The sequence below is a fragment of the Esox lucius genome, chromosome 23 (genome assembly GCF_011004845.1).
Source record: "Esox lucius isolate fEsoLuc1 chromosome 23, fEsoLuc1.pri, whole genome shotgun sequence".
Taxonomy (NCBI): Eukaryota; Metazoa; Chordata; class Actinopteri; order Esociformes; family Esocidae; genus Esox; species Esox lucius.
In genome coordinates, this window is record NC_047591.1 from 19148502 (window position 1) to 19174923 (window position 26422).

Below are 26422 nucleotides of genomic sequence, written 5' to 3' on the forward strand. Positions count from 1 at the left end.
TGATGTGGTTTGCTTGTGCGTGTTCATGCTTGTGCGTGTGCGTGGACACGGGATGCGTGTTATTCCTTTCAAAAGTAAACACTTGGGCTCATTAGACATGGTGTGCTTTTCCAGTTTCGCCGTGCTCAACTTGTGACCGCAGATAACCAACAGCTGGGCCTGTATCTACACATGACAGTTTGATAGCGCTCCAATAGTACCCATACTCTGTGGTCTTAATACGGGATAAACCATGGACTGGAAGCAACGTAATGGTTAAGACGATCCGTTTACAGTGATACCACCTTAATTAATGTGGCAAAAACAGTGCACTTGCAGTCCATCTTGCTTATTGGGTTGTCTGGCATGTGAAGGGACATCTTCGTAACAGAGTTTGTGGTGTTTCTCCCAGGTTCCTGAGTGACATGGCCAGCTAATGTCTTCCAGCAGGGGAGTGACAGCCCAAACCCCAGCCACAGGGTCAACAGCTATAGAAATAGATTAATTGTAATTCCAGTTCTTTGCCAGCAGCATGAGACTTCCGTCAAGTCGGTTAGAACTCACAAAGCTCCATGAGTTCCACTAAGGAAGCTCCAGAGTTCCACTAATGGGGCCAGAGAACTCTGAAGTCAAGCACAGTGCGTCAAGCTGGGGTTCAAGTGGCAAACAAAGTGCTCAGGTATGTCTGAAATGTAATGGGTCAGGTCCGGTTAAAGGTAGGAGGTAAGGAAGTGTGTGTGTGTGTGTGTGTGTGTGTTCCGGATGTAGTGTGTCTTGCTCTAATTAGGCTAGGTTTATTTGAGAGCTGACTCAGCGGGGGGGGGTGGGGTGGGGTTTGAGGAACCAATCTCCCTAAAAGGATTAACATTTAACCACAGCATTTGCTCTTGTCCCGAGCCTGTCAGTAAAACCGTGTGTGTGTGTGTGTGTGTGTGTGTCTGTGTCTGTGTGTGTGTGGGTGGGTGGGTATGGGTTTGTGAATCCGTAGGGGGTACATATCCACTGTTGATTCACCATGTTCAGCCGTTACTGGAAGCTGTCTGGCATTCCAGAAATGAGGAACATTTAATTAAGTACAAACCATTGTGTTTTACCTCACATAAAAATTATGTAAGTCCCCCCCCTAAAACTGTCATCGCAAAATACTTGAAGTAGTTCCCAGTGTGATTATGTTGAAAATAGATTAATGTAACAAACTTTAAGTCTGGTTTAAATTTGACCCTAATTTTAATTTATAGAATTCTGGTTGAAATTAAATGAAATCAGTACAGGCTGATAACTGAAGGGTTTTTAGTTGCAATAGGTTATTGGTTTAGTTGTGTGTAATTTTGTAGCAAGTAGGCTGCCATTATACCTGGCTATTGAGATAGCATGCTTGCCAGCTCTCATTAAGTGAGCCAGCTCAATATGAATGCACGATAAGCCCAAAAAGCACTACCCAAATTGCAGACGAATGTTGCTCTAATACCATGGCCCAGCCAGAAACATAGGTATAGCAGTAATCAAATTGCCAGCTGGGCAAATGGAAATGGAGAGTTCCCATTCCAGCTCTCAAGTCTCTGTTTGACTAGCTATCTAGCAAGTCAAGAGGGACAAAAAAGTAGTCAGCTGGCATAGCAACCAACACAGGAATAACAAGCTAATGTTCCCTGTTACTATAGCTGGCTTTAGCTGTGTATGTATGTAGCAGATAAGGCATTATGACTAAGAATATCGACTGAGGCCAATATTACTGTTTTGCCATCATCCGCGTAACGGAACTAGCCTAACTTGTTCTGCGGCATCATGGCAACAGTCACCTGGGAGTTGGAGGTAAGATAAAGTCAGAATTTGGCCACACCAAAATGCTGGCTTAGTTACTTTCCGAGGAACGTCATATATTGTACATAACTAGGCATAATTATTTACTTATAATAATCTGGAAACAAAACTTTGAGTGGAGTCGTTCAAAATGCATCAACTTCCTCTAATGAACATAGAGAGTTTGTTGTAGATGTCGGTGGTTGGGTGGGACTTGAAGAACGATCACTCTTTGACATTTGACTGATTCTGTTGAGACCGAAGTCGGTGTAACTCGAGTTAAATTGGTCCAAAAAATGATTCTGATGTCAGCGTGGTGGAAACCAATCAGCTCATCCAATCTGGGTGTCTTTGATAAAATCACAGATCAAGAGAAGGCGTGTGAGAAACCCATGAAGTCCTTCGAAAGAAAAAAGATGACAGATGGATGCCTGTCATCTAATCTAGTGTTGATTGCAGTCCCCAATATGCTCATCGTGTGTTTTCACAGAGGAACTGGGAGCATTCCAGCACACAGTCTCAGAATCTCGGAATTTGATTGACAGCTTTCCTTTTGACCAAACCTGGAGCCACTTATCATGGCTTTCACAGGGACCAGCGAAGTGGGCGAGTTAACGAAACGGAGGAGAAATGTTGGTTAGTGTGTCACGACCCGGGTCAGTGTGGGTTCAGACAACCAACGTCGGTTTGGGGTTAAGGTTCAAGGGGTTAAGTATCACCCGAACCCCCGTAATGCATTAGTCATGTTTATGATCTGTGTTGATTTAATGAACAGAATGGATCCCATTGCACAGCAGTGAGAAGTGCATATGAAATAAGATGCCACATTACGCTCCTTCTCACACACACAAACTCCGTTACTCTACACTCTTCTATTTTCCTCTTTACCTCCCTCTGTCTCTCGCTAGACACCCTTTCTTTTATTTTCTTTCACATCTCTCTTTCTCCCTCTCCCCGCTCTCTTTCGCTACAGAGGCTGTCTGATCAGATATCCCCAGTGTGACTTCTCCTGGCTTCCTGCCTTTTCTATATGATGCTCTTACAAACACAAAGCAAACAATTCCACATCAATCTAGCTGACCAGGGGAATAGACGGAGAGAAAAGCCAATGGATCACTTTCAAAGGAGCTCCCTCAAAGTCAAGTTTGCGGTGAAAAGAGAGGAGTTAACACGAAATCAACCTTGACACTGGTTTGTGTGACTGACAGCATCACCAGTTTGGCTTCTAACACTGTCAAACCATTATCTAGGACATCAAGTGACATGGTGTGTGTGACAAAAGTAGAATTATTTGACACCGAGTCCTATTGTGCTGTCCCCATGCTGCTAATCCTCGCTTCCTTTCTGAGTGTGTGCCAACGCTTGGCTCCCTTCTATAGACTTAACTTTTATATGTTTCCAGTGGTCTGTAAATGGGATTAACGTTTCCACTGTCTCTAGTACTCCGCACCACACAGACCCTTTAACACAGCACAGAACCGGGCCCTATTTTGTGTCTGCGTCCCAAACGGCGCCCAGTCACACAGTTTCCCATTGGGCTCTGGTCAAAAAGCTGTGCGCCCCATAGGGAATAGGGCGGTAATTAGGACGAAGGCCCAGTGCGGGCACAGAACAGTGAACGAGGCAACAGAACAGGTGGAAATAAAGAGAGCAATCCGGACACTGAAGCCGATCGGGTTCCGTCGCCGTCTCCGGGTTTCCAAGGGCTAGGCGGGGGACAGTGGATGAAGGCGGGGGGCGGTGGATGAGGCAGGGGGCAATGGATGAAGGCGGGGGTCCACAGCAGGGGGGGTGAATAGAAAGATTAGCCTCTCAGATTAAAGAGGAGGGATGGAGGTTTCACTTCTCTCTGCTTACACAATAACAAAAGACACCGGTGTGGATACATTTATATGGGAGCCAGCCGTGGCCCATAGAGAAACAGACAGCAGGGCAGGCAACCCCTGTGAATTAGGTCAGGGGCCCCTCACCTCCTCGGTTGTGTGTGTGTGTGTGTGTGTGCGCACAATGCTGTGAAACCTGCTCCGGCAGACTTTCACAGTATTGGGTCGATTTTTAACACACCCACTATACGGTTTACATGGAAGATAAATCAATACAGATTATTTCTTAGTAAGGTCCTTCATCTCGACGGCAAAAGAAGGTGTTACATTTGTTTAATTGAGGCTGCAAGTGGCGCCAAAGAACATCTGAACTTTAAACCAAACGTTTGCAACATTGAATTCCTAGGCTTCAAGGTAAAAGTCTTTCTTCTGTCTTCCAGTTACCTCTAACTGCTCCCAGGTCTGTGCTGTAATAAGATGTGTACTTAGTTAACTAACCTGGTAAAACAAAGTTAACGACAAAATATGTCTATTAAATTACGTCACGCATTTCACCCCGTATATAATAAATGTCCGAACACGTAAACATTTACAGAATCAAAAAATATATATTCGTCGTTTTAAAGTACCAAAATGCGGAGTTTACATGCTTTTGTGTGCGGTGTAATAGGCTACCTGGTCTTGCTACAAGGTGACGGAGAGAGACGAGCTGTGTTTCTAGACTGCCAAGAATGCCAGTCTGTCGAGGGATTGGTGGGGCCGCTTGTTTAAGCCAATAGGCAGCGAGTATAGCGTTAATGTCATCTCGTAGCCTGTGAGTCTCTGCGCTTTAACTTGCGGGGCTGTGTACGAAGTCTGAAGCCCAAACCGAGCTGTTTACTCAACGCAGCTGCTGCCCGTCTCATCTCGACTCTGACAATGATGTTCTGAAAAGACTTTCCATTCTGTTCATTCGGACTTCAAAATATTCCACGAGGAACGTCATTTGCTAAACAGTTATTTGAAGTTGCGCGGATGACACCAATCGTGATTACTCTACTCAATTAACGGAATATCCTCTGGACTCTTTTTTTTTTTCTCCGCGCAATTGGTTTTACTGGTGAGTTTCGAATTTATTTTTCTTTCTGCAACTGAAGAAGCGAACTTGCTTTGTATCTATACTATGCTTTGAATGATGTTCGAATGGATTTCGTTTTACCCCTTTAATAGAGAATTCGATTTTTATTATTTTAACTCCCGCGAGTTGGAGATGTTTGACACTGTGCCAGTATTTAATTGTTTTAAATACGAGTTAAGAATCGAGTCTAATACTCTGAGCATGCTGAGCATTTATGTTTTGGGCTTTCTATTATAATTTGTTGTCTTCCAGATCAATCTTTAAATGTCATTAACAAATGTATTTTAGGTCTGTTTAGTATAAAGTTGTCGGCTAGATCGGATGCCGTATCTAGTAATTTGCCCAAGAAGCAGGAGCATTTACTGGGCTATCTGTCATCCATGCTTTCCCCATGAATGGGTGACACTTTTAATAATGAACAATAATAAAAAAGCATTTATAAGTCTTTCGTATGCATCCTTCCGCGTTGCTCATTCCTGTGATACATAAACTGAACTCTGAAGCCAGAAAGTCTTGTTAAAGCGTTTGCGTAAAGGCGTACTAAAGCGGGGTGGCATATTGCTTTTTGACACGCCGCGCGACGCCTATGATTCCCAGATGTGTGGACTCAGCTGTTGCTTGTCACTCAGGTGGCGACAAGACCTTTCTCTCTTTTCTCTCTCTCTCTTCTCATGCTCTTCCGTTCAACCCGGTATGGCCATGCGCTTCCAGTGAACATCACGATTAGGATTCCAAGCAGCCTTTTTTTTTAAAGCTGCACCTGAAGGAATGCTGTTAACCGTTTTCCCCAAATAATGTTTCCACTAAATCCCTTAAAATAGCAAACCTGTCCACTAAACCTCTTGAAATACACTTTTTTTTTCCGGACCAACATAAACCAGTGATGAGCAAGGGAAGCGGTACGACATTGTTAAATGACAGTTTTCGTGTACACCAGAATAACAATAATTCAAGGAAACATTTTTGAAAACCATCTTGATAACTAGTGTCTCGTCTACTGCGGAGTAGATGACCATTTGGTTCTCCTGTGTTGAAGGCAGTGGTGTCCCCTAGTGGCCATTACTGCTCTAAGAGAAGCCAAGCTGCAATAAAATAACTTTAATGAAATTGTAAATGATCATCAAACGGTTTGAATGTATCGTCTTATATTGCATTGTAATTATTTATCTACAGTAATTAAAATATCTACAGTTTAGTTGTTCTTCATAGTTTCACACAATGAAGTGCTCTCAACTTACAAACCTAAGTATGTCACAGTCCCATTTTTTTTATAGTTCTGTCCCTCCCCCCTCTGCTGGGATTGAAAAACAAGGGAAGCGGACCCAGGGGGGTAGGCTTGTGATCAACGGAGTGTCTTCATCACGAAGCCAAATGGCATCCAGCCAACCAGAGAGGAGCATGTCCAAAATGGCTTCCTCTGTAGTGGTCCGCATCTGACCAGGGGATCTGAGGTAGTCAACCACAGGGGGACTAGGGTGCCATTTGGGATGCAGAAGGAGCCGAGGGGGACACGGAGCTGAGGGGGTAGGTATAGACCTGAGTGTCATGCCAAGCCTCCTTCCTTCTGTTAATAGATCAGCCATAAAGACCACATGGAAGGTCATAATGTACCTCAGGTGATTGGAATGTTTGAGCTAGACCAGTCATTCTCAAGCCTCTCCTTTGGGACCCCCTGCATGTCCATCTATTGGGTCTGTTCCAGCTAGCACACCGGATTCGACCTGTCAACAAATTATCAAGCCCTTCAGTGGATGAATCAGGCGATGTACTGAAGTGTTCGACCTCCAGCGATGTTGTGTAATGTCGAGGGGTTCCTTGGAGGTGTTGAATGACAGAGATGGAGTTTGTTGTACCCAGGGCTAGTGCTTGTCAAAGTAGGCCAGTAGGAAATGTGTCCAACTAGCCAGATTTGCAGGTGAAGGTTTGTGTTTTCTTTCGTTGTGTAGCAGATTGTTAGACCTGGCCTAGCAGAAATTGTGCAAGGTACTACTGCAGGATAGCACCATACAGCTTTGGTGATTTCCACGATCACTGTGTAATTGCAATATAACAGGCTTATTTGGCTTATTTTTGAGTAAGTGCATATGATATATTTCTGAAAGTCCTCTTTATTGAATAAAAGTTTGTCGGGCCAGCTCCAACTTCCTGGAAACTCGAGACATGTTTTTTTACATCAACTGTTTATGAAGCAACACCAGTGTAATGTCTAGATTGTGTTGTGAGATTAATAGCCCACCGCCTACAACGACTGAACTTTATCCTGAAGTCTTTAACCTGGAAGAACCACATTCTCCAAAATGCGCTGCTAAAAGCCAGAGACTGAATCCAACCTGGAGATTGTTTTGATGTTCTTGGCCTTCCTCCCGGAAAACCTTTTACTGAGTGACTCCCGGCTCTTAGCCGCGCGCTCCATATAGTTGGACCGCTGCTTCCAGTTAAAACATATCGTCTGCTTTTACAGTTGGATGTCTGACGGGTTTGTTAGGGGTGCTGTGTTCGTTTTTGAGTTCTTTGTTAGTTGTTAGTCAATACAGTGCATCTAATCGTTAAGAAGCATATATGTATAACCAGTATTCCTTTCAGGAACATGTAGTTAATTCTTTTTGGAAAATGTTGGTATTCCCTTAGGGGATATTTTTGTTCCCTTTGTGTTCCTATGAGGTGTTTTGTTTTGGGAATTTCGAGTTCCTTACTGTATGTTATCACAGTGGGCTTTGAGATCTTGCATTTCAATGTTTGGCTTGGTGAAGGAATTGGTTTTAGATCAAAGAAACTGCCCATACTTTCCAGATTTCTACTACGTATGAGATATAATTCAGTATATTATGAATGCGATTGTTATCTTTCCAAATAGTTTTAATTATATTAAAAACATGCTTTTCTCTTTCAAAGTAGGAGTGTTTTGGGTGTTCCCCAAAAACAGAAACCAGAGCATCTTTCAAATGCTCGTTGCTATCATGCCTTTTTTCCAGTCTAAGCTTTTGCTGCAAATACGATTATAAGTCAACAACATTATTTGGATAATTAAACAAAATATGAGCTTTAAACAATGGATTTTTACTGAGCAGGTCAACTTTCATGCATTCAGTATGAGTGTGTGTGTGTGTCCTGTGTGTGTGTGTCCTGTGAGTGTGTGTGTGTGTGTGTCCTGTGTGTGTGTATGTCCTGTGAGTGTGTGTGTGTGCCCTGTGTGCACGTATCCTTGTGCGTGTCCTTGCTTCTGTATGCGCGTGCGTGGGAATGCGTGCGTGTGCATGTGTGTGTCCTTGTTTCTCTGTGTACGCCCTTGTGTGTCATCTCTTTACAGTAAGGCCTCAAACCATTCGAGGTACACAGAACAGTGTTTGTACTGGAGGAATTCATATGTATGCATGTAGAGCTATGTAAATCACTCCTGCCCTCAAAAACATTTCTCCCCTTCAGGTGGTCAGGCTGAGGCAAGGCCAGAGTTTGTAGGGCAGACAAGCTCTGGGTTGTTGAGCTTTTGGAACGATGTTGTCTGTAGGTATTCGAGCAGAGGTGCAGTTAGTATGAACCACTAGCAACAGAGCCAAATGGGGTTAGTGCCGGCAGCAGATTGACTCTGTATTGCTGGTGTAATGGTTCGCCAAACAGTGCTTGGGGAAAGCAGGAGTGAAAAGTGTCACTTGATCAGGTGTGTGTGTGTGTGTGTGTGTGTGTGTGTGTGTGTGTGGTACAGTAAAGTGCGGCAGATCGGTAGCAGGGTTATAAACCATGGGTGATGAAGGGGAACCAGAGTCTTTGAGCTGTGGCTTGTTTCTAATCACTGCGAACCAGGGCTCTGCTTGTCCGTGGTCAGTAACCTAACCCAAAATGGCCGCATTGGCTCTCCAAGCCTCATATTATGGTCTGGCTGCGTCACGGCAACAAAAAGGACTGGAGAGCTTGACAAAGAGCGTTATTCCATTTAAAGAGGCTTTACGGAATTTTTTTTCTTTTGCCAGTAGTTTGAAAGTAGCACTCCAGAGACAAAGTGGATCCACGAGAAATGATTGTGCCACATATTTGCAGACCGTATGCCGTTGAGACTTTGGACACATCCTTCTACCTTATTGGATAATGCTGGACAGGGCTTCTTATTTCAATTTAATCTTAAACATTCTAAATGTCACTCAAACACCCAGGGCTGAAGCTCATTGGCTGGAATTTGAGTTGCTAGTGGGCTTGCCCACATCAGCCAAGCTTGCCATTCTCAAAATGGTGCCACAGAGTTTCCAGAAAACAGTAGTTTATTATTTAGACGTTTTGTAGTTTAAGGAGGTATCAAATACACATTCATGCATATATCCAAAAGTGGAAGTTTAAACAAAGGTTACAAAAGTAAGAAAATGTCTTAAACATTTTATATGATTTACATTTAAGTAATCTCCTCATGAAAAAGTTTTATTCACCTTGCCGGCTCAGCCATTTTATCTAAAAACTTTTAGGTTACTGGTCAGGTGCTTAAAACACCAGGATATCTACCCCCTCTTAAATAATCCACTTCAATGCCACTAATGGTCTTTGTCAAAACCTGTAAAAGTGTTGTTGGGTTTCCTGCCTGTCTTTTAGGTGCCAACACTTGTGAAATGAAATATGACGTGTTAATGCATAATTCCTGCCTCGGGAGTCAATTTGGCACCATGTTAACTACCTATATGCAACATTTGAAGATGATTAAAGGACATACGTGATTTTAACACACAAAGGCATCACAGATGCGCACACAAATGTACGTAAACACCCACGCACGCACACTAGTTATTAAGGACATTAAAGAGGATTGTTATTAGACGGTAATTAAAGCAGACTTTAAAGATGACGCCTGATATAAACCGTGTAGGCAGATCTGCAGACTGAATGCAGAACCATGGCAGCATTTATGTCCACCACATTGATTACTGGGAGTAAAACGAGGCAGCTCATAAGATATGGCTTTTGGAGTGAGGTTTCTTTTGTACTGATAGATTCTTCCTATGGCTTGTTGATAGGTAGTATTTATGAATTGGATAATGTGTTCAGAAGGAGAAAGAGGGTCTTTGTGGACGCGGGGTTGATTTAAAAAGGACTGTTTTAGCCTTTCCTGATGTATCTCTCGTGGCTGTCATCTAAAACCTTAGAAAAGCTCACGGGCTGAAGGTCCTTGTTGAAGTCTAATCAGAACCCCTGCTCTCTGTCTGTGTTTCTGTCTCTCCTCTTCTCCATGTCTCTCCTCCCCTTTTAAAGTCCTCAGCTGACTCCAGCACAAGGAGCTCTTATTCATCTCCTCCTCCTCCCTCTCCCCCTCTTCCTCCATTAATCACTCTCACCAACACCATTAGTCTCATGAGCGGTCCGCAGAGAGAATTTGGATGCTGTATCATCCGCGGATCTCCGGTCTGTCTTGAAGCATTTCCCACGGGACCAGCAACTCCCTCCGATTGCCCAGAAGTGAAACGGTCTGATTTCATCAGATGATGATGCCAATTATGCTCATTAACCAATCAGGAATCATGGAATTACGAGCCGTTTTTTCTAACACAGCATTCAATATTTGCACTGTGGATGGAAAAGCAATTCAGAAATCAGGCCCACTTATTTTGGTGAACGTGTTTTGGTTCTGTGGAGCTGAGTTGACCAAAAAGCGAAGAAGTTAAGCTATCTATTTACTGAAATATCTGTCAACATTGGTTCACTCTGTTTTTTTAACCCCCCTGGTCCAGCATATCCTCCTTACCTACTAGTATTTTATTTTAGAGAGAGATGAAAGTATATATGTATTAGAATGTGTATACTGGTGCCACATTGGATAAGGTAGTGGATGAAAGTGTGGGCCTTTCCGAGTCTTTTCTGAAAACGATACAGTGATATGAGCCTGTTAGTTGGCACTCTAACGACCTCTTTAATTGCATTAATAAGGTAGTAAACAAACGTCTTGTGGGTTTCTACTAATAAACCACAGAAACCAGACACTACACTTGGATCGAAACTACACCAGGCCAAACATCGTTATCTAAAGCCAGTCATCCATGAAATTCTCCATGTGAGGCCTTGTGTGTGTGCATTGTTGTGCGCACATATGAGTGTGTTTGTCGCCCCATACTTGTGTATACTTGTGAATATATTTGTGTATTTCCTCCAGGGAAAGCCCCCCCCAACCCCCCCCCCATTATGCTGGGGTTTTGGATGAAGTCATATTGTTCGCTTCAGATTGGAAACTGCTGTCTCTTCTCTACCTGGTGAAGGCTTCTTTCTGTCCTACTCTTCTCCTCCCCGTTAAAAGTGGTCGTTATCCTCTGGTGAATTTCTGAATGTGTTTGCTGAATGTTTGTAAAAGTGGAGGCTTCTGAATGATGAACTCAATGTTTCAGGGAATGAGAACTTACAGGTTAGAGTAAATGAAGGCTACTGTCACAGGTGTTGGAATAGCTGAGAGAAAGATAGTCATTCATACTCTATTAGCACATTTCTATGACACTGTGTAACGTTGTGGATGCCATTTGAAAGTTGCTGGTAATGTTTACATTTCTTTTACCTTCATATTTGTTATACTTATTTTCCACTTGATTTGGCGGTATAAACCAATGTTTCCCATGGCATTAAAACCCCTTTAAATTTAACAATGTAAATTGAAAAAGAGAGAGAGAGGGAAAGTTCTCTTTCCAGGCCTAAAATGGCAGTTGTGGTATGGCTGGAGCCCGTTCACCAAAGTCTCCCTGTTCGCTCATGAACCGTGGCCAGATTCTAGTGAGTTGGCGTGGAATGCAGCTGTGACAGCGACGCGCTAAAACCAGACTGGTCAGGATGTGTACAGAGAAGAAAAAGCTTGTGCTTCTCACTCAGACACTTAATTACTCAGCACTATTTCTCTCTCTAATTTGTGTAATTTACAGGATAAGATAAATCAGACTCCATAATACGCAAATCGTTGTACTGAATTTTATTTGGGTCCCGATTGGCTGAAACCTGTGGTATTTCTGACCATATACCACAGGTAGGACAAAACAGCACTATTTACTATAATAATAACATTGGCAACCAGTTACGCAATAAAATACCTCAGGGCTTGTGGTATTACGCCCATTATGCCACAGTTATGGCACAGGTTTTGTACCGTATCCTAAGCACAGCCCTTAGCTGTGGTACAAGAGCTGTGGCGCCTTATTCCCTCAGTACATCTTTCAGTTGTGATGGTTTGTATTGTGTCCATTTAGACGCCATACCAACCAAACTCCCTAACTGTGTTTACAACAGTAAGTGACTGCAGGGCAAACTGTAAACTCAGAACACCATGCCAAGGAGCCAGTAGAGCTTCACGTGTACGTTGATCAACAGACTCCCATTCCTACTGAATTATGGGAAAGTGAAGGTGTTGTGTGAAAGGTCCGCGTGGGTCTGTTTCAGAGTGACTCAGCTCTGCTCTCTCCCCCTTGGAGGCATGTCATTATGAGGCGGTGTGCACAAGGCTTGTTTCCTGGCCTGCATTCATCTAGACAGGGGATTCATGAGAGCCAATTATGGAGGGCGCAATTATGGTGCACAACTAGAGTGATGCAACACACCACGCGCACACGCACAAACGCACGCACACATCTCTGGGCACGATATGTCATCTGTTGTTTTGGCTTGTACAGGAGTTCCCACACATTCCAGTTTCGATTTTGTTCTGTTGTCATTTGTTTTCTAAATGGACTGTGAATGACAAAACATTTTAATGTGCTGTTGCGTTTCTGTTTTCTTAGCTGAAACACGAGAAAGAAATCCGGTGTCATTTCTTTCTAGTAAGCGGGTCATGAAAGCCACACCACGCAATGTGAACTCAGTAAATGAACATTTCTCACAGTTCACCTATTAGTCAAGTGCAGACCCGGCAACAACACTGAGTCTGTGTGTGGTGAGTGTGTTTTGTGTGTGGTGTGGTGAGTGTTTGTGGGGGGTGGGTGGGTGTGTGTGTGTGGGGGGTGAGTGTTTGTGGGGGGTGAGTATGTATGTGTGTGTGTGTGCACTTAATATAATCACAGTCGCCCATCTCGTTATAAGAAGCAGATGTTTTGTTGCTTGTTTGGAAGTAGATTAAATGATAATAATTAGGTAGATGTTTCTTTCCTTCCTCTGAGTGGAGTTCCCTATGGAGCTTCACTGTACTGAGCTAAACTCTGGGTTGGGTCCTGCTCGGCTGGGTGGTCTGCTGTGAACTCCATATGAACAAAGCTCATCTCAAAATAATGTCTTAAATTATGCCAAGAGGAGGGAGCTGAGTGGGGGGGCCGTTCACGGTTCCGTTCTGGCTAATCGCTAACTAACTCGCTGGATTTTGACAAGACCTGCTGGTGTACACATGGGTAGATGTATAACCGGTGACCCAAAATGTCACTCAACAAACTGCCGTAATATTCACCGGGAATATTTGGATCTGAACTGAAGTCTCCCAGAGTGGACATGACAAGGCCTCTAGCTTTTCATCGGAAGCTGTAGACAGGTTGGTGGTTGCGTCCTCTCTAATCTGTTCATCTCTGTGTCTCTCTCTCTCTCTCTCCCTCTTCCAGACCAGGTTTTATTAGTTGTGTCTTAGACCTGTGCCAGCTCCCTCCATTTCCCAATCTAATTTGATATTGTTAACTGATACATTCCACTTCAACGGAGTCCAGGGGTCACGGTGACCTCCCTGAATGCAAGGTGAGCTGCCTCTGCTGAACACGTGAAGGTAGCTCTCTGATATACAGCCGAAACCCCTTTCTCACTCCCAGGCAGAGTGAACCTGGCGTCTTCAGTCCATGCTGTCCTCTGTAGCTGTAACACGCTGACGTTTACAGGCTGTCATAGGTAACCAGTCACCTAGTTAGTAAATGGTGCAGGCACATTTTGGAATTGATCTCTTGAGAAGATAAGGGTTTCCTTTTTCTGTTGAGAGGGCACCTTCACACACAAGAGCTCAGCCAAGGCCAATTTCTTGACAGAAGTCTCGTTTTTTTCACGAGTTCCTTAGTGAACTAGTAGCTCTATGTGAACATGCTGACTTCACACTCTCCTAATTTTCTATAAGCTACAAATGAGTACTTCACAGGCTCTCAGAGGGGCAAAGTAATAGCCCCTTATAAAATATTTCGGCCATTAAGCTCATGTGTGTTTTTCGGCGACCGACCTTGTGATGATTTTGGTCAAGGTTCAGCCTCCAGCTTAGTGTAAACGTACTTATGATGCTGAGGTTTCCATGGTTATCCATTACAAGCGACCTGCGCACACAGCCTTGCTTGAAGTGAACTCCCCGGTAGAAAGACCCGCAGCTCTTAAACAGTTGGATGTTAAGCAGAGACCAACTGCATACGAAATACTGTGGTTAGGAAATGTCTCTGAGGTCACACCAAGGCTTCCAGCAAAGGGAAGTGCGGTTAGGCAATGTGGTCAACGCGCAGTTCAGTCTTCGTTGATGGAACGGCCCACCTTGACGTGTCCTGGTCATACAACGTGAGGCGGTAACCCCTCACTAAACGGACTGTGATACGAGGGCCAGTGGTCGATCTGACTCTGTCTCTGTGTTGGCTAATCGGCCAGAGGCGGTCGGTTGATGGCGGATGGACTGCAGGAGTCGTCCTTGGTTTTTGTCTACAATTACACCCTATTCCCTCGGTAGAACACTGATAGTGCACTTTGACAGGGACCCTGAAAGAACCTGTAGTGCACCATGGGACTAGGGGACCATTTGGGGCATTTGGGTTATTTTCGGTGTCAAGAGTCTCTGGCCCTGCAGCTCACAGTCAGCGTTGGATTTTATGACGTTTTATTGAGTCTCTCTGCTGTTTCCATTGTCCTAGGGGTGTTGATAACAGCTCAGTGCTGTTTCACAACCTCCTGCTTGTGACAGCTCCAGGGGGTACTAAGTGTCAACACTGACCTGGAAGGGCGCAGAGAAACACCTCTATAGGAGGGGGATGTGATTGGGTCCTTAGAGAACAAGCGCACACACACACACACACCTTTTCAAATTGGATATGTCGAGCACAGATCTGTTCCCAGGTGTTAATGGTGTGGTGGAAGGTTACACCCAGGAGTGATGTGCCTGGGAGATGTGAATGGGGCTTGAATAGAGGATGATAATGGACGTGAATTGGGATGAGAATCCTGTTTGTGTGTGTGTGTGTGTGTGTGTGGGTGTGTGTTACAAGCCTATGTATGTGCACAACCCGTCTGAACCTAGATGGGACGTGACAGTGCAGGGAAAATGAGTCGATTGCAGTGAAGGATCTAGACAATGTTGAGGGGTACCGTGTGGTCCTGACCGGGTCGGGGTTAGGCCTGCTGGTGTAGGAGGAGTTAGGGGATCTCTGTACCTGGTCTGGGTGTTTGTCAGGTTGACTTTGGTTGTGCTGTGGTTGTCGGGACATGTTAAGTTGGAGCCCCTGGGTTTTGGAATAGACGAACCAGATGTGGGTTTTTCTGGGGGGTGGGGGGTGGTTTAGTACTTCAAGCTGTAGTTTGATATTCACATGGAATATGATTGTTGAACTGAATTAAAATGTCACGCCACGTGCTCCCAGTACCTGAATGTCCCATTAATGTACTAACTCTTTCGTGCCAAACATCTGAACACATGCGTGGCTAGGTAAACCCGACAGGTCAGACCTCCTTAAAATACAACATCTAAGACTTCTCAGTTTAGTTTCCTACAGTGTTCGTTAATAAGTCCTGAGAGGTACGCTGAGGAAATATGGCACTGGTCACATCTAGTGTGGTCTGGGACCAAACTACAGTAAATGTACACAGCGTAATGTATCTGCAGTTATTTTCTGTGGTTTAGATTTGCTCGTTACTGGGTTAATTGACTTGGCTTATGGATGTGGAGGCAACATGTTGGATGGATAGGTTGTGTGTGTGTGTGGTAGTACCAAAGGTTGCTGCATAAACCCTTCATTAGTTACTTTGACTCATCAGGCTGCAGACATCTGAATACCAGCCAAGTCATCATCCATTCAAGGCCTGTCCGAGTGGCTGGGACAGTTCTGAAATATCTCCATTATCCCCACAATGGCAGCCCAGGGGGAAGTTTACAATGGGAAGGAAGGAAACTGGAAGGAAATGCACCCTAGGTATTTTGCTACATAAATTCCTAGTCTGACAGAGAGAGTGGGCAGTGAGGTATGACTCAGTGTGTTCTGGTGTTCTGGACTCGAGGAAGCAGGAAAGGCTGGGTTGGATGGACACAAACAGACACACAGACACACATACACACACCCTTTCCCAGGAAGCAGAGGAGTCGACAAGGTCAACTGCTCCTTCTGTGTTTGGACGGCTTTCTCTGAATGACCCCAGAGTGGCTTCTGGACACATGCCCAGTTGATATTTCAATGGCTAATATCTGAGAGAAATGGCCTCTTCCAGGGAAGTGTCTTTTTGTCATTCATCTTTGGCTATTTTGTCACCCTCTCATTGTCTATGTTGTGAGAGTAAAAGTGGCTTTGTGTAGGTCAGAAATTGAGTCTTGACTTTTTGTGGTTTTCTGGTCAAGCCACTTCATTTTACGGCAGATTTGGAGACGCTCTCTCGTATCTCACCTTTACCTGAAATTACATTTCCGTGTGGGTTTTACATTTGGATTTAGATAAACATCTTTTGGAGGGAAACTTAATGCTTGGTATTCTCTAAGCCAGAGGTCTCAAACCGGTTCCACGGAGGGCCATGTGTCTGCAGGTTTTTGGGTTTTCCTTTAAATTGGTTCCCAGTTCAGACCTAAACAACCAGGTGGGGGTAGAAACGAACCAATTAGTGACCTAATTAGTCAATTAAGTACAAGGTGAGAGCGAAAACCTGCAGACACACGGCCATCCATGGAACCGGTTTGAGACCTCTGCTCTAAGCTAATGAAAGTGACATTTAATTTAGAAGACCCTGAATATTTGAGATTTTCTGAAGGTCTGTTTGCCTCCCTCTGAAAGGGCTGCCAAACTGCTATGTGCGGTCTCAATCTCTATTTCAGAGGTATAAGCCTAAATCATGTCTATTCTTATGCACAGTTGAACTTTTTTTTTGTAGATATTTACATACATGGATATTGTACCTACATTGCAACCACATTCATCGATAAGGGTAACCCAGTATAACAAATAACTGTGAAACCATTTACGTAAGGTCTATTTTCCAAATACGCTCTTAAATGTCTCCAAGAACCCCAGGGTATAATCAAGGGATCCACAGGCCTCCCTCGCAAGAATCAGTGTCAAAGTGCATGAGTCAAGTTTTCGAAAGCCTGACATACTTGGCCTACATCAGAGGTCGAGAAAGAAGGAGGCTCTGCTCTCAGAAGGTTTGCAATGTGCTGTGTACAGTTGAGTCCAAGGTGGAGTTGTGTGGGTGTTGACTCATGTTTGGCAAAAACAGAATAATGCCTTTGAACCGACGGACCTCATACCAACCGAAAAGCATTAATCAATCAATCAATCAAATGTATTTATAAAGCCCTTATTCACCAAGTGCTTTTACAAAACACCTGGCCTTAAACCCCAAGGAGCAAACAACAGTAGTGTTGAATTTCAGTGGCTAGAAAAAACTCCCTAAGGAGGCTGAAGTTTAAAACCTAGAGAGGACCCAGGCTCAGAGGGGTGACCAGTCCTCTTCTGGCTGTGCCGGGTGAACATATTAACAGTGGGGGGGTCAGCACAGTGGCAGCTGAAATTGGTATCGTCTTGATCTGCAACACAACCAGGAGGATTTTGGACAAGGACAGCAGAACCCTTGACATTATGGTTTGGGACTGCTTTGCTGCTTCAGGGCCTGGCCAACTTGCATTGAGTCATGCATTGTACCAGAGAATGTTTAAGGGAGAATGTGAGGCCTTCTGTCAAAAAGCTGTAGCTGAGCCAAACATGGATCTTGTCACAGGACAATGATCCAAAACACACAAGCAAAGCTATAACAGAATGGCTCCAAAAAAATTGAGGGTAATGGAATATCAGTCAAAGCCCAGATCTCATTCCTATTAAAGTGCTGTGGGGGGACTTGGAGCGCGCCATGTATGCAAGAAAGCCCTTGAACATGTCTCAGTTGAAGCAGTCTTGTAAAGAAGAGTAGACAAAAGTCCCTCCAAGTCTGTGTAAGAGATTGATAGAAAGTTACAAGAAACACTTACAAATATATAAGTTATTTCAGATCAAAGAGGCAACACCAGATCTTAAAGCTAATTAGGTTACCTTAATCTGTCAGTAGTGTTGAAGAGAAGATTACATATCCACATGTCCAAATATGTAAAAATGATAATAACAAAGCTACTTTCCAGGAGGTGTACATACTTGTTGATAACGTGGCATGTGACAAACTGTTGTTGCTCTGTTCACCATAGATGTTGGCTGGGGTGGGGGGTTCCTTTGTCCCTCACACAAAGATAAAAACACATTTGTCATTGGGGCTCCTAAATGAAGCCTGGGTGTCTTTCAGCCCATCACAATGAATAATTGTGCAGACCTCGTGCAAATAAATCATGACAGCACTTTTCGTATTTTTATGAATTCCGTGGTCAAAATGTTGATTGCCTAGAATGAGAGGGAGAAATAAATTGTTCAAATTGTTCCTTGGTCAAATGTTATTGAGGGTAAGGACTACAGATAAACTGAACTCCTAAGGATAATGAAAAAGGTTGACATGAAGTGTTCTTCCACAATGACATCATTGTGATCATCTGAAGTGAGAGAGATGACTCTTCAGTGACATTCATTCAGGCCAGGGGAGGGTAACTTTGGGCCTGTATAGGTGTTGACATCCACAGAACCAGGCACATCATTCTCCAACCGTGAGAACTCTGTCTATGCTGCCATATTTTAAATCCTGAGTATATATTTTTTTCTAACAAAAGATATGTGGCAACATACATTAGGTAGACTTTTATATGCCCACTTCTGCAAGTACAAGTGTTGCAATAAAACAACTTAAAAAGATTTCGGTTGCTGCAAAACCACTGTGGTCATCCATTTATTCAGCGGTGGACACCAAAACACTTGAGGGCAAAATGGCTTATTCCACTTTTATCTAATGGTTAGAAATGGTTTCCTGTTGTACTTGAGGTTGAAATCTGGAACCCCACTGAGTCAGACACCACTGAGTCAGATGGAACAGATTCACCCGGAGAGAGCATCTAACCAGAAGTGAAATAGAAGAGGGCGGTAAATGGACAACTATTAGGTATAGTGTATGTTACAAGTGGAATGTATAGTTCGATACTGAGAGAGTGACCATGCAATCATTGGGAGGTGTGTGTGTGTGTGTGTGTGGAAACAAACACAAGTGTAGAATAGAGTACAGGAGAATCATCTGGCCAGAGGAATTCCAAAGCGCGTGAGTAGGGATGAGTGAAACGGAGGAGGGGTGAGGGAAGTGGATGAGTGGTGGATGATGGGGTGGGGTGGTTAGAGCAGGCTCCTCCAGCTGTGGATTCTTCAAGTGTGTTTGAAGTGCAGTGGGCGGCCTGAAGGGAGGGAGGTAGTTGGGAGGGGCAAAGTCAAACGTACCCTCCCCCTCGCAGAGGTCCCTCAGTCAGACAGTGGAGATAGAGACACATCACCTCGCAGAGCTTAGCGATACAGGCAGGCACTCTGGGACTAGCTGAGGAGGCTCTGTGTTTTGGAGCCGGATCAGTTCATTGTCCTTTGTGCGACACTGAGGGCTTGGAGAGACCACCTCTGTGAAGCGGAGGAATCTGTGGACAGGCCTGTGTCTTTGGGAGCGGTGGTGTGGACATGCGTCCCAACCTTTAGCACTTCAGCTGGTACCTGGAAGAGGTGGCTTTTGACTTACAGTGCGACTTTGGAAGAGAGGAGCCGAGCGATGCTTTTCGTAGAGGTGAGTCTTCTGCCAGGCGCCATCTTAAGGTCCTCACTATGTCAATACTGAGCAGTGACCACGATCTTTTCGAGGTGGTCTTGCGACTGGGAAATGTCGTGGAGGCGAAGCCTGTGGACGCAGAGCCCGTGCTGCTGGGATACTCCTGTATTGTTGTGGGTTGAGCTCGCTGTTCTGGTGAAATGGATGATGCATTGAGCAAGAGGGGTTGGACAGGTATGGGCGGTGCCGTGACAGCATCACCGTTCTGACAGGTTCCGCTTGATGTCGCTTGTGTGTGAATTCGCCAGCGGGTCAGGAGTGTGTGTGCAGGTGGTATCAGTCCAACTGTGTCAGTCCTGGTGACGCCCGTTTGGGCCTGGAGTAACACACTGCATCAGTACAGGCCCTGACTGACGCCTTCTGCCCTTTGACTCCCCTCCAAGCCTAATGATCTGCCAAGGGAACCCACTAAACACCATTTAGGATATCCGTAGTTTAGAGTTAATGACTGCTATCGGCTTTACTGCTTTGCTGTTGTTTTAAGGTTTTAGGTTATCAGGATTTTACAATATCCCTAGATATCTAGGGATTGATAGTGATTTCTGGGATTGCAGTTTTTTTTTTTTAAGTAATGACAGCCAAAATATCCACAGACATACAGTATTTACAATATTCTGGGAAAATTGAAATCGTATGAGATCTGCTGAAGCCATTCATTTTACTATGTTGTTTTTTCCCCACTGAGCATTTCTAAGTGGAGGTTATCTTAGCCCCTAGTCTACATTCATCTGAAACTGCTATATATTTGAACAGGTAATTCCTTTCCCTGCTTGCGAAGCAAAGGGGCAGACCTTCACATGTCTCCCAAATCTTACCCTATTTCCTTTCAAGTGCCTTATAGGGCTCTGGTCAAAAGTAGCGCACTACGTAGGAAATGAGGTGCCATTTGGTTGTGTCTGTATAGGAGCCAAAGAGCCATCCCCTGCACAGGGAGTGTTTACATTGAACCCATGTTGTGAATTTTTAAATGGCCTTTGCAAACTTTTTTTTTTTACCCTCGGGTTTGCGCTCTCAGAAGGGTTTTTAAAGGTGCAGATCAGGGCGACCGCGGGCAGGAGTACGTGTTTTTTTTTGACAATGACACACTGTGTTGATGCCAAATAGTGACAAGGTGTAACGTGAGTGTCTGTGTGTGTTGGCTCAGGAATCTACCGGGTCTTTTTCCTTATTAAACTGCAAGGCAGAGGTTTCACTAGACGGTGGGGAGAACGCGCTGTTGGGTTGGGCTGGGTTTGGTTGGGTCGGCTCGGGGGTACATTCAGAGAATTTTTCAGAGGTACATTCAGAGAATTTTTCAAAGGGTAATTTTTGGGCGGTGAGATCTGTGGAGCTAAGCCAGATTAGTTTTCCCCTTATGATTACGTATTTTCACGGCAATATATTTAATGTCCAGACGCTGTACTTGTCTGAGTGGCAGACGACCAGGCTATTCCCAGAAATCCATCCCTGATTTCTCTTGAAGACATGTTCTGAAAGATCACCGTAATGACGTCGTTAGCAAACTGCTAACCTTCGTCTGACTACGTTGGTTTGCTGTTGGATTATGTCTCGGGGGTAACTGGAAAAGTTTCGTCTTCATCACACAAGTAAAAGCACTGAGCACATACTGTAGCACTGAAGGTACTTTTAGTGGATTGGAACAGATTTTGTGTCTGATTAGCCTGAAAAGTTTAAACAGAATTTGGCAACCATGTAATTATATGGCTATTCAATTACAGTGTTAGTGGTAACACTGAGCTCTGTTGATGTACCACGCTCTTCTGGTTCTGTTAGACCAGAACTGTTTATGAACATTTTAATTCTGTCTTACTTGATAATGGCTGTCAGTCACTACAAAATCATATAGCCATTACATATTGAGTTGTGTTTTTGTGCATGTGTGTATTGGTTGAAGTGTGCATGTGTTCTACTCGTGAGGTCCCAATGTCTTAACTAGTTTAGTAAACCATGAAAAATAATGACTACAGAGGACATTTTGCCCATCCTCACTTTCATAAATTGCTTTTATATGCTTGGGGTCAAAATAAGGGTTAAGGTTAGAATGGGGTTTTAGTGTGGTTTAAGGTTAGATATTACAATGGATATAGTTATTTTGTGTAGAGAAAAGTTCTCACTTGTAAAGTGTGTGTGTGTGTGTGCGTGTGTGTGTTTGTTTACTAAACAAGCAGAGGTCTATTTTTACAGCTTGAGCTTTTAAACCCTTTATGCATGTGTTGATGAGAAGCCTCAGGATATAACTGTATTTTAACTGAAGCAGAACTTTGTATTTGTAACATGTATTTGTTTTTGGTAATATTGATTTTCAAGTCAGACATGTCTTGAGATTGAGTTGTGGCATTCAAATGATATCTCCATCAGAATACACGACTATCTGATTCTGTAAACATTTTTAAATAGGTATAAATAACGAAGTGTATGTAAAAATTTTAAGGTTGGTTAAAACCTTTTGTTAATGTAACAGTGATGTCCTATTTATTACTGATCATAGACATGGTAAATTGTCAATTGTGAAGTTCCTAATCCTTCTGAAGAGGTCCCACCTTGTGACTCGAGTGAACTTGCATTGGGTTTCAATGGGTCTGTGAAATTTAAACTTTTCCCCCCAAACAAGGGCTCTCTTTTATTGCTTTCTGTATTTGCATGTCAAAGGAGCTCAAACGGAACAGAAGTGAGTTTTCAACACCTCTAGACTAAAGCCACTTCATCTGACATAGGCTTCATGCATCCCAAAATGGCATCCTATTCCCTATTTAGGACACAAGAAAAGGGTACTTTAATGGGAATAGGGACCCATTTGTGACTAACCCAGAGAGAGGCTCTGAAGTACATGAACACAGTGATAAGAAAGACTCAAGTGAAGAAAGTCTATTGATGTTAACCGCTGCCTCCTTATCAGATAATTTGAAATGGCCCAGTTTAAAAGGACCTAGAATTGCTGTTTTTTCCCCAAAGAGTGTGTGTGTGTGTGTGTGTGATACATATACCCTGTAGACAATCCCAGACACAAAGGCAAGGTAGATGAGCAGATAACACACTGTTTTTGTCTGTGGTTCTCTACATCCCCTTGTCCCAAATCAACCTTGATGAAACGGTCATAGAGCTATGGAAGAGCGTTTTCACCTGGTTCTATGTCACGCATCCAGAAGATCTGCTCTGAGTTGGTCCCCTCACGACATGCCCTGTACAAAACGTCTCTGACAACCAATTGGTGTTAGTCCCCATCTGGCCAATGATGTAAGAGTGTTTGGTCGAGGCCCAAGCCATTTTTATATTATGTACGCCGCTGCCCCATTTTATATTGTATAGTATTTAATACTCGGAAATAAGAGTTCTGACTATCCATCCCACTGCTAAATCCCACCGACCCATTCTGATCCCAAATCCAGGTTTTCCAGATGTGATGCTGAAAGGTAGTGATATGTTACCGGTACAGAATCCAGAGATTTTACTGCAGGATCATATTAGCACCCAATGAATGACACAAGCCAGTGGCCTACTGAGGCTACACTATACAGTTCCAATGTCTTTAATGTTTTTATGACCATGTTTGAAATGGGGGGTTTTCTTGACCGGAAACCAACCAGAAATGTTTTGGTCTGGCTATGTTGACATTTACCCCTAAGAAGCCGCCGGCGGCCAATCACTACTGTACGTGAAAGGCTGAATTGGTACGTTTCTAACCACGCGTACTTTGTCTTCCCCTGGCAGCGCCCCTGTGTGATGAACCTGGAGCGTCCGGCAGGGATGGTGCGGGTCCGGGGCCTGGACACGGAGCACCGTACGGCAGGGAGGCTGGGGAAACTGGCCCTCGGGTTCCAGAGGAGCTCCACGTCTGACGACGACTCAGGCTGTGCCCTGGAAGAGTATGCCTGGGTCCCGCCCGGACTTAGACCTGAACAGGTGAGCAGTGAAACGTCTCCCCATTCCAAATATTTTCAGCCTCCTGTGTGTGTGTGTGTGTGTGTGTGTGTGTGTGTGTGTGTGTGTCGTCAGTTAACTCAGTGACGGTGTCGCACTCAGTCATGGGTAAATGGGGCGCACAGGAGGAGGTCCTCGTGTTCGGGGTCAGCGAGGCGGAGGGTGTCGCCGCTCATCCGCACCCCCTGGCCGAGGCCCCGTCAGGAGGTGTTTGGTCGCAGGGTCATCACACAAGTGTCGGTCTTGTTCCGTCCGGAGGCGCGGACACGTGAATGTTTCAGGCGGGGGACGGATTAGCCGGCGTCCCTCTGGAGGTCGTGTCGTACACGACGTCTCCTGGCTCGAGGCGGGGCTCACACCATGGCCATCGTCGGTTTTGACCTTAACACGTTACAGAACACAGCAGTCCATCGGCATGGAGACACCACGCTGCCAGACTCCTCTCTGCCAAGACTAATCAGTCCACGCCAAATGTCAACCCCTCCCAGCCATCACTGCTGAGAGTGCAGTTCTGTGTGGTAAAGCTCCCCTTAGTTCTGGAATACAGAGACATTATTTGTCCGCCAGTGTCATTAAATGGGGACTCACCGCAAGTTGACTAGAACAGGGTGATCCATCGTCCTTATTGATGATTCCTGTCAGATTCAATGTGCCTGTAATCCCTCTGTTCTCTTTTCCCCCGGTGGATATTCCGCCAACTTCCCAAAGGCGTAGTTCACGCTGCCAGGCAGATCATTAAGTGAACTGCAGCGAAACGAAAGGCTTTAATGTCTGAGTCCATATAAATGGTCGTCGTGACATGTGGTTTCGCCCTCCTGCAGAGGGCATGTGATCTCCTGGAAATGTCCTCTGTTGGACTCGGGGGGGAGTGGAGTGAAGCTTACCCCGATCCATATTATTCAAAAAGGGAAATTATGTTAACGTTGGTACATCTTGTTGGCGAAGTTGCCCAGGCCCTCGTACTGTTAAATAAGTACTTTTAGTGGCCTAAATTGTACCAGCTATTATACATCTCTCTATCTGTGTCTGTTTCCCATGTACAGCCGTTGTAGTCCCCTGACATGCCAGCTCATCACCTATTAGCCCGTAAGGCTGGAGTGCTTTTAAAAAAAAACTCCTCCCTCCTCCTAGTGAGACTGACTGGCCTCTTTCTTTTCATTTCTGCTCCGTCTGCAAACAGGGATGAACTCTGTCTCGAGGCTATGTGGTGCTTTCCAGTTTATTTCTCACCCCCCCCCCCCATCTCCGCCAAATACCTTGTTTTGTAACTTAACTCCCCTCACAAACCCTCTGCATCGTAGCTTTGTATTCACCTCATCCTTAATGAGTGGAGCGAGGAAACCAGATCTTAACATGCAAACGTGGTCATGGCCAGATCCCCAGTTTAATCCTGGACATGTAGTTGGGTGTCATTGACTCAAAGGAAGCGGCGGTATTTGAATGAACTCTGACCTCTGAGTCCTAACTGGCTGGCTGACTGCTGGCCATTGTTGGCGTATCATGGTAGATCCGTACAGGACAAAGCTGTTTAAATTGCTGTGATTGTGCTTTTGTCATTGAGCCCAGCGGGGTATTTATGATTCAGGTCAACATGGATACTAGAGCTCCACCTGGGCCTTTTACTGTGAGCATCACCCTCCAACTGAGCTACTAAACCGGGGCAGTTAAAGTCAACCTGGGGGCCTACAGTATGGGTCTTTGATTTACTTTAAAGGTCACAAGCCTCACCCCCCCTGCCCTTCGTCCCCCCTCAAGGTGCAGCTGTATTTCTCTTGCCTTCCGGAGAACAAGGTTCCGTACGTCAACAGCCCTGGAGAGAAACACCGGATCAGACAGCTCCTCTACCAGCTGCCTCCACACGACAATGAGGTAAGAGCACAAGTAACTCATTAAGTAAACCCAGTTCAAAGAAAAAAGGGTATCTCCGATGCTTTTCCATGATTTATCGCGATATGACCGGGATTTAAGAGGAATTGGCCCTAACCCAGAAATCAACGACCTGGGCAATAGCTTCCTACCAGGTAGCTTGGTTTTATAGGCAACTGGCCATCTTAGGACAGCACTGCCCAAGACCACATGATTGGTCACAGAGAAGTTGTAATGGTCGTCATGAACAGGCGCCGACAACGCCCCCAACGGACGGCGTTGTCGGACGTGATGATAGCCCTCCATCATGTCACTCCGTGATTCGGCTTTAACCTCACACTCCCGACACCAGTGGAGCACAACAGTCCCCGCTTAAGTATAACACTGACTGCAGACCATTACCAGACTCAACCATTACAAGACCAGTAGGTATTCCAGTAAAAACACATTCCTCCACTATGCTGACCATAAAAACACATGGGGCATTTAAACACAACTGGGTGCTTGTAATGTGTTTTATAGCCGGTAAAGCGCCCCTCCCTCAGCCAACCTTGTGACGTGTCCCCTTTTGTCAGCACAGTTTACACGCAGGTATGTGGTTGTGTCTATGGGGGGGGGGGCTATCAGTGGGCGCGTCGTTGACCTCCACCGGCCCAGAGGTGGGCACACGTTTGTTCGCCTAGACAATGAAACGTCTGACCGGGTGATTTTTATGGTGTTTGCTGCCAGACCCAGCACAGAGCTGGCCACTGCACCGGGGAACGAGTTGGAGATTCCAGGCATAGATGTGGTTTACGAGGGCTCCTTAAAGTGCACACACACACACACACACACACACACCCACTGAGACAGAGACACACACTCACAGACGCACACGAGCAAGCAAACAACACACACATTATGTAAAGATCATTGTTTACTGCTGTTTGGGAAACCACAGGCATGTTTGTTAGTTTTCGTGTTTTTATTTATCTGTCATGATTGCCTGCTCTAAACAGCAGAGCTGATTTGTGTAGGTTCGTGCCACTCTCTGGACCCCTGAAGGAGTACGTAGGGGTCTGTTCCATAAAACCCC

The 26422-nt window shown here is 44.8% G+C and overlaps 1 protein-coding gene across 6 annotated transcripts in view; it reads left to right on the top strand.

Annotated features, from left to right (window-relative positions):
* The window catches only part of prickle1b (prickle homolog 1b), a 70655-nt gene that overhangs the window by 35644 nt on the left and 8589 nt on the right, over nt 1-26422 (top strand). Inside the window, exons 1-4 of one of the 6 annotated variants that reach the window (XM_020043049.3) lie at nt 4423-4701; nt 5994-6243; nt 23272-23463; nt 25237-25350. In XM_020043049.3, the coding sequence (XP_019898608.1) occupies nt 23284-23463; nt 25237-25350 (294 nt within the window). In that variant the 5' untranslated portion in view covers nt 4423-4701; nt 5994-6243; nt 23272-23283. Of the gene's footprint in view, nt 1-4422; nt 4702-5993; nt 6244-13156; nt 13178-19280; nt 19522-20899; nt 21184-23271; nt 23464-25236; nt 25351-26422 lie in introns of those variants that run through there. The other 5 variants (XM_010887456.3, XM_020043050.2, XM_010887455.5 and 2 more) reach the window with 5 other exon arrangements.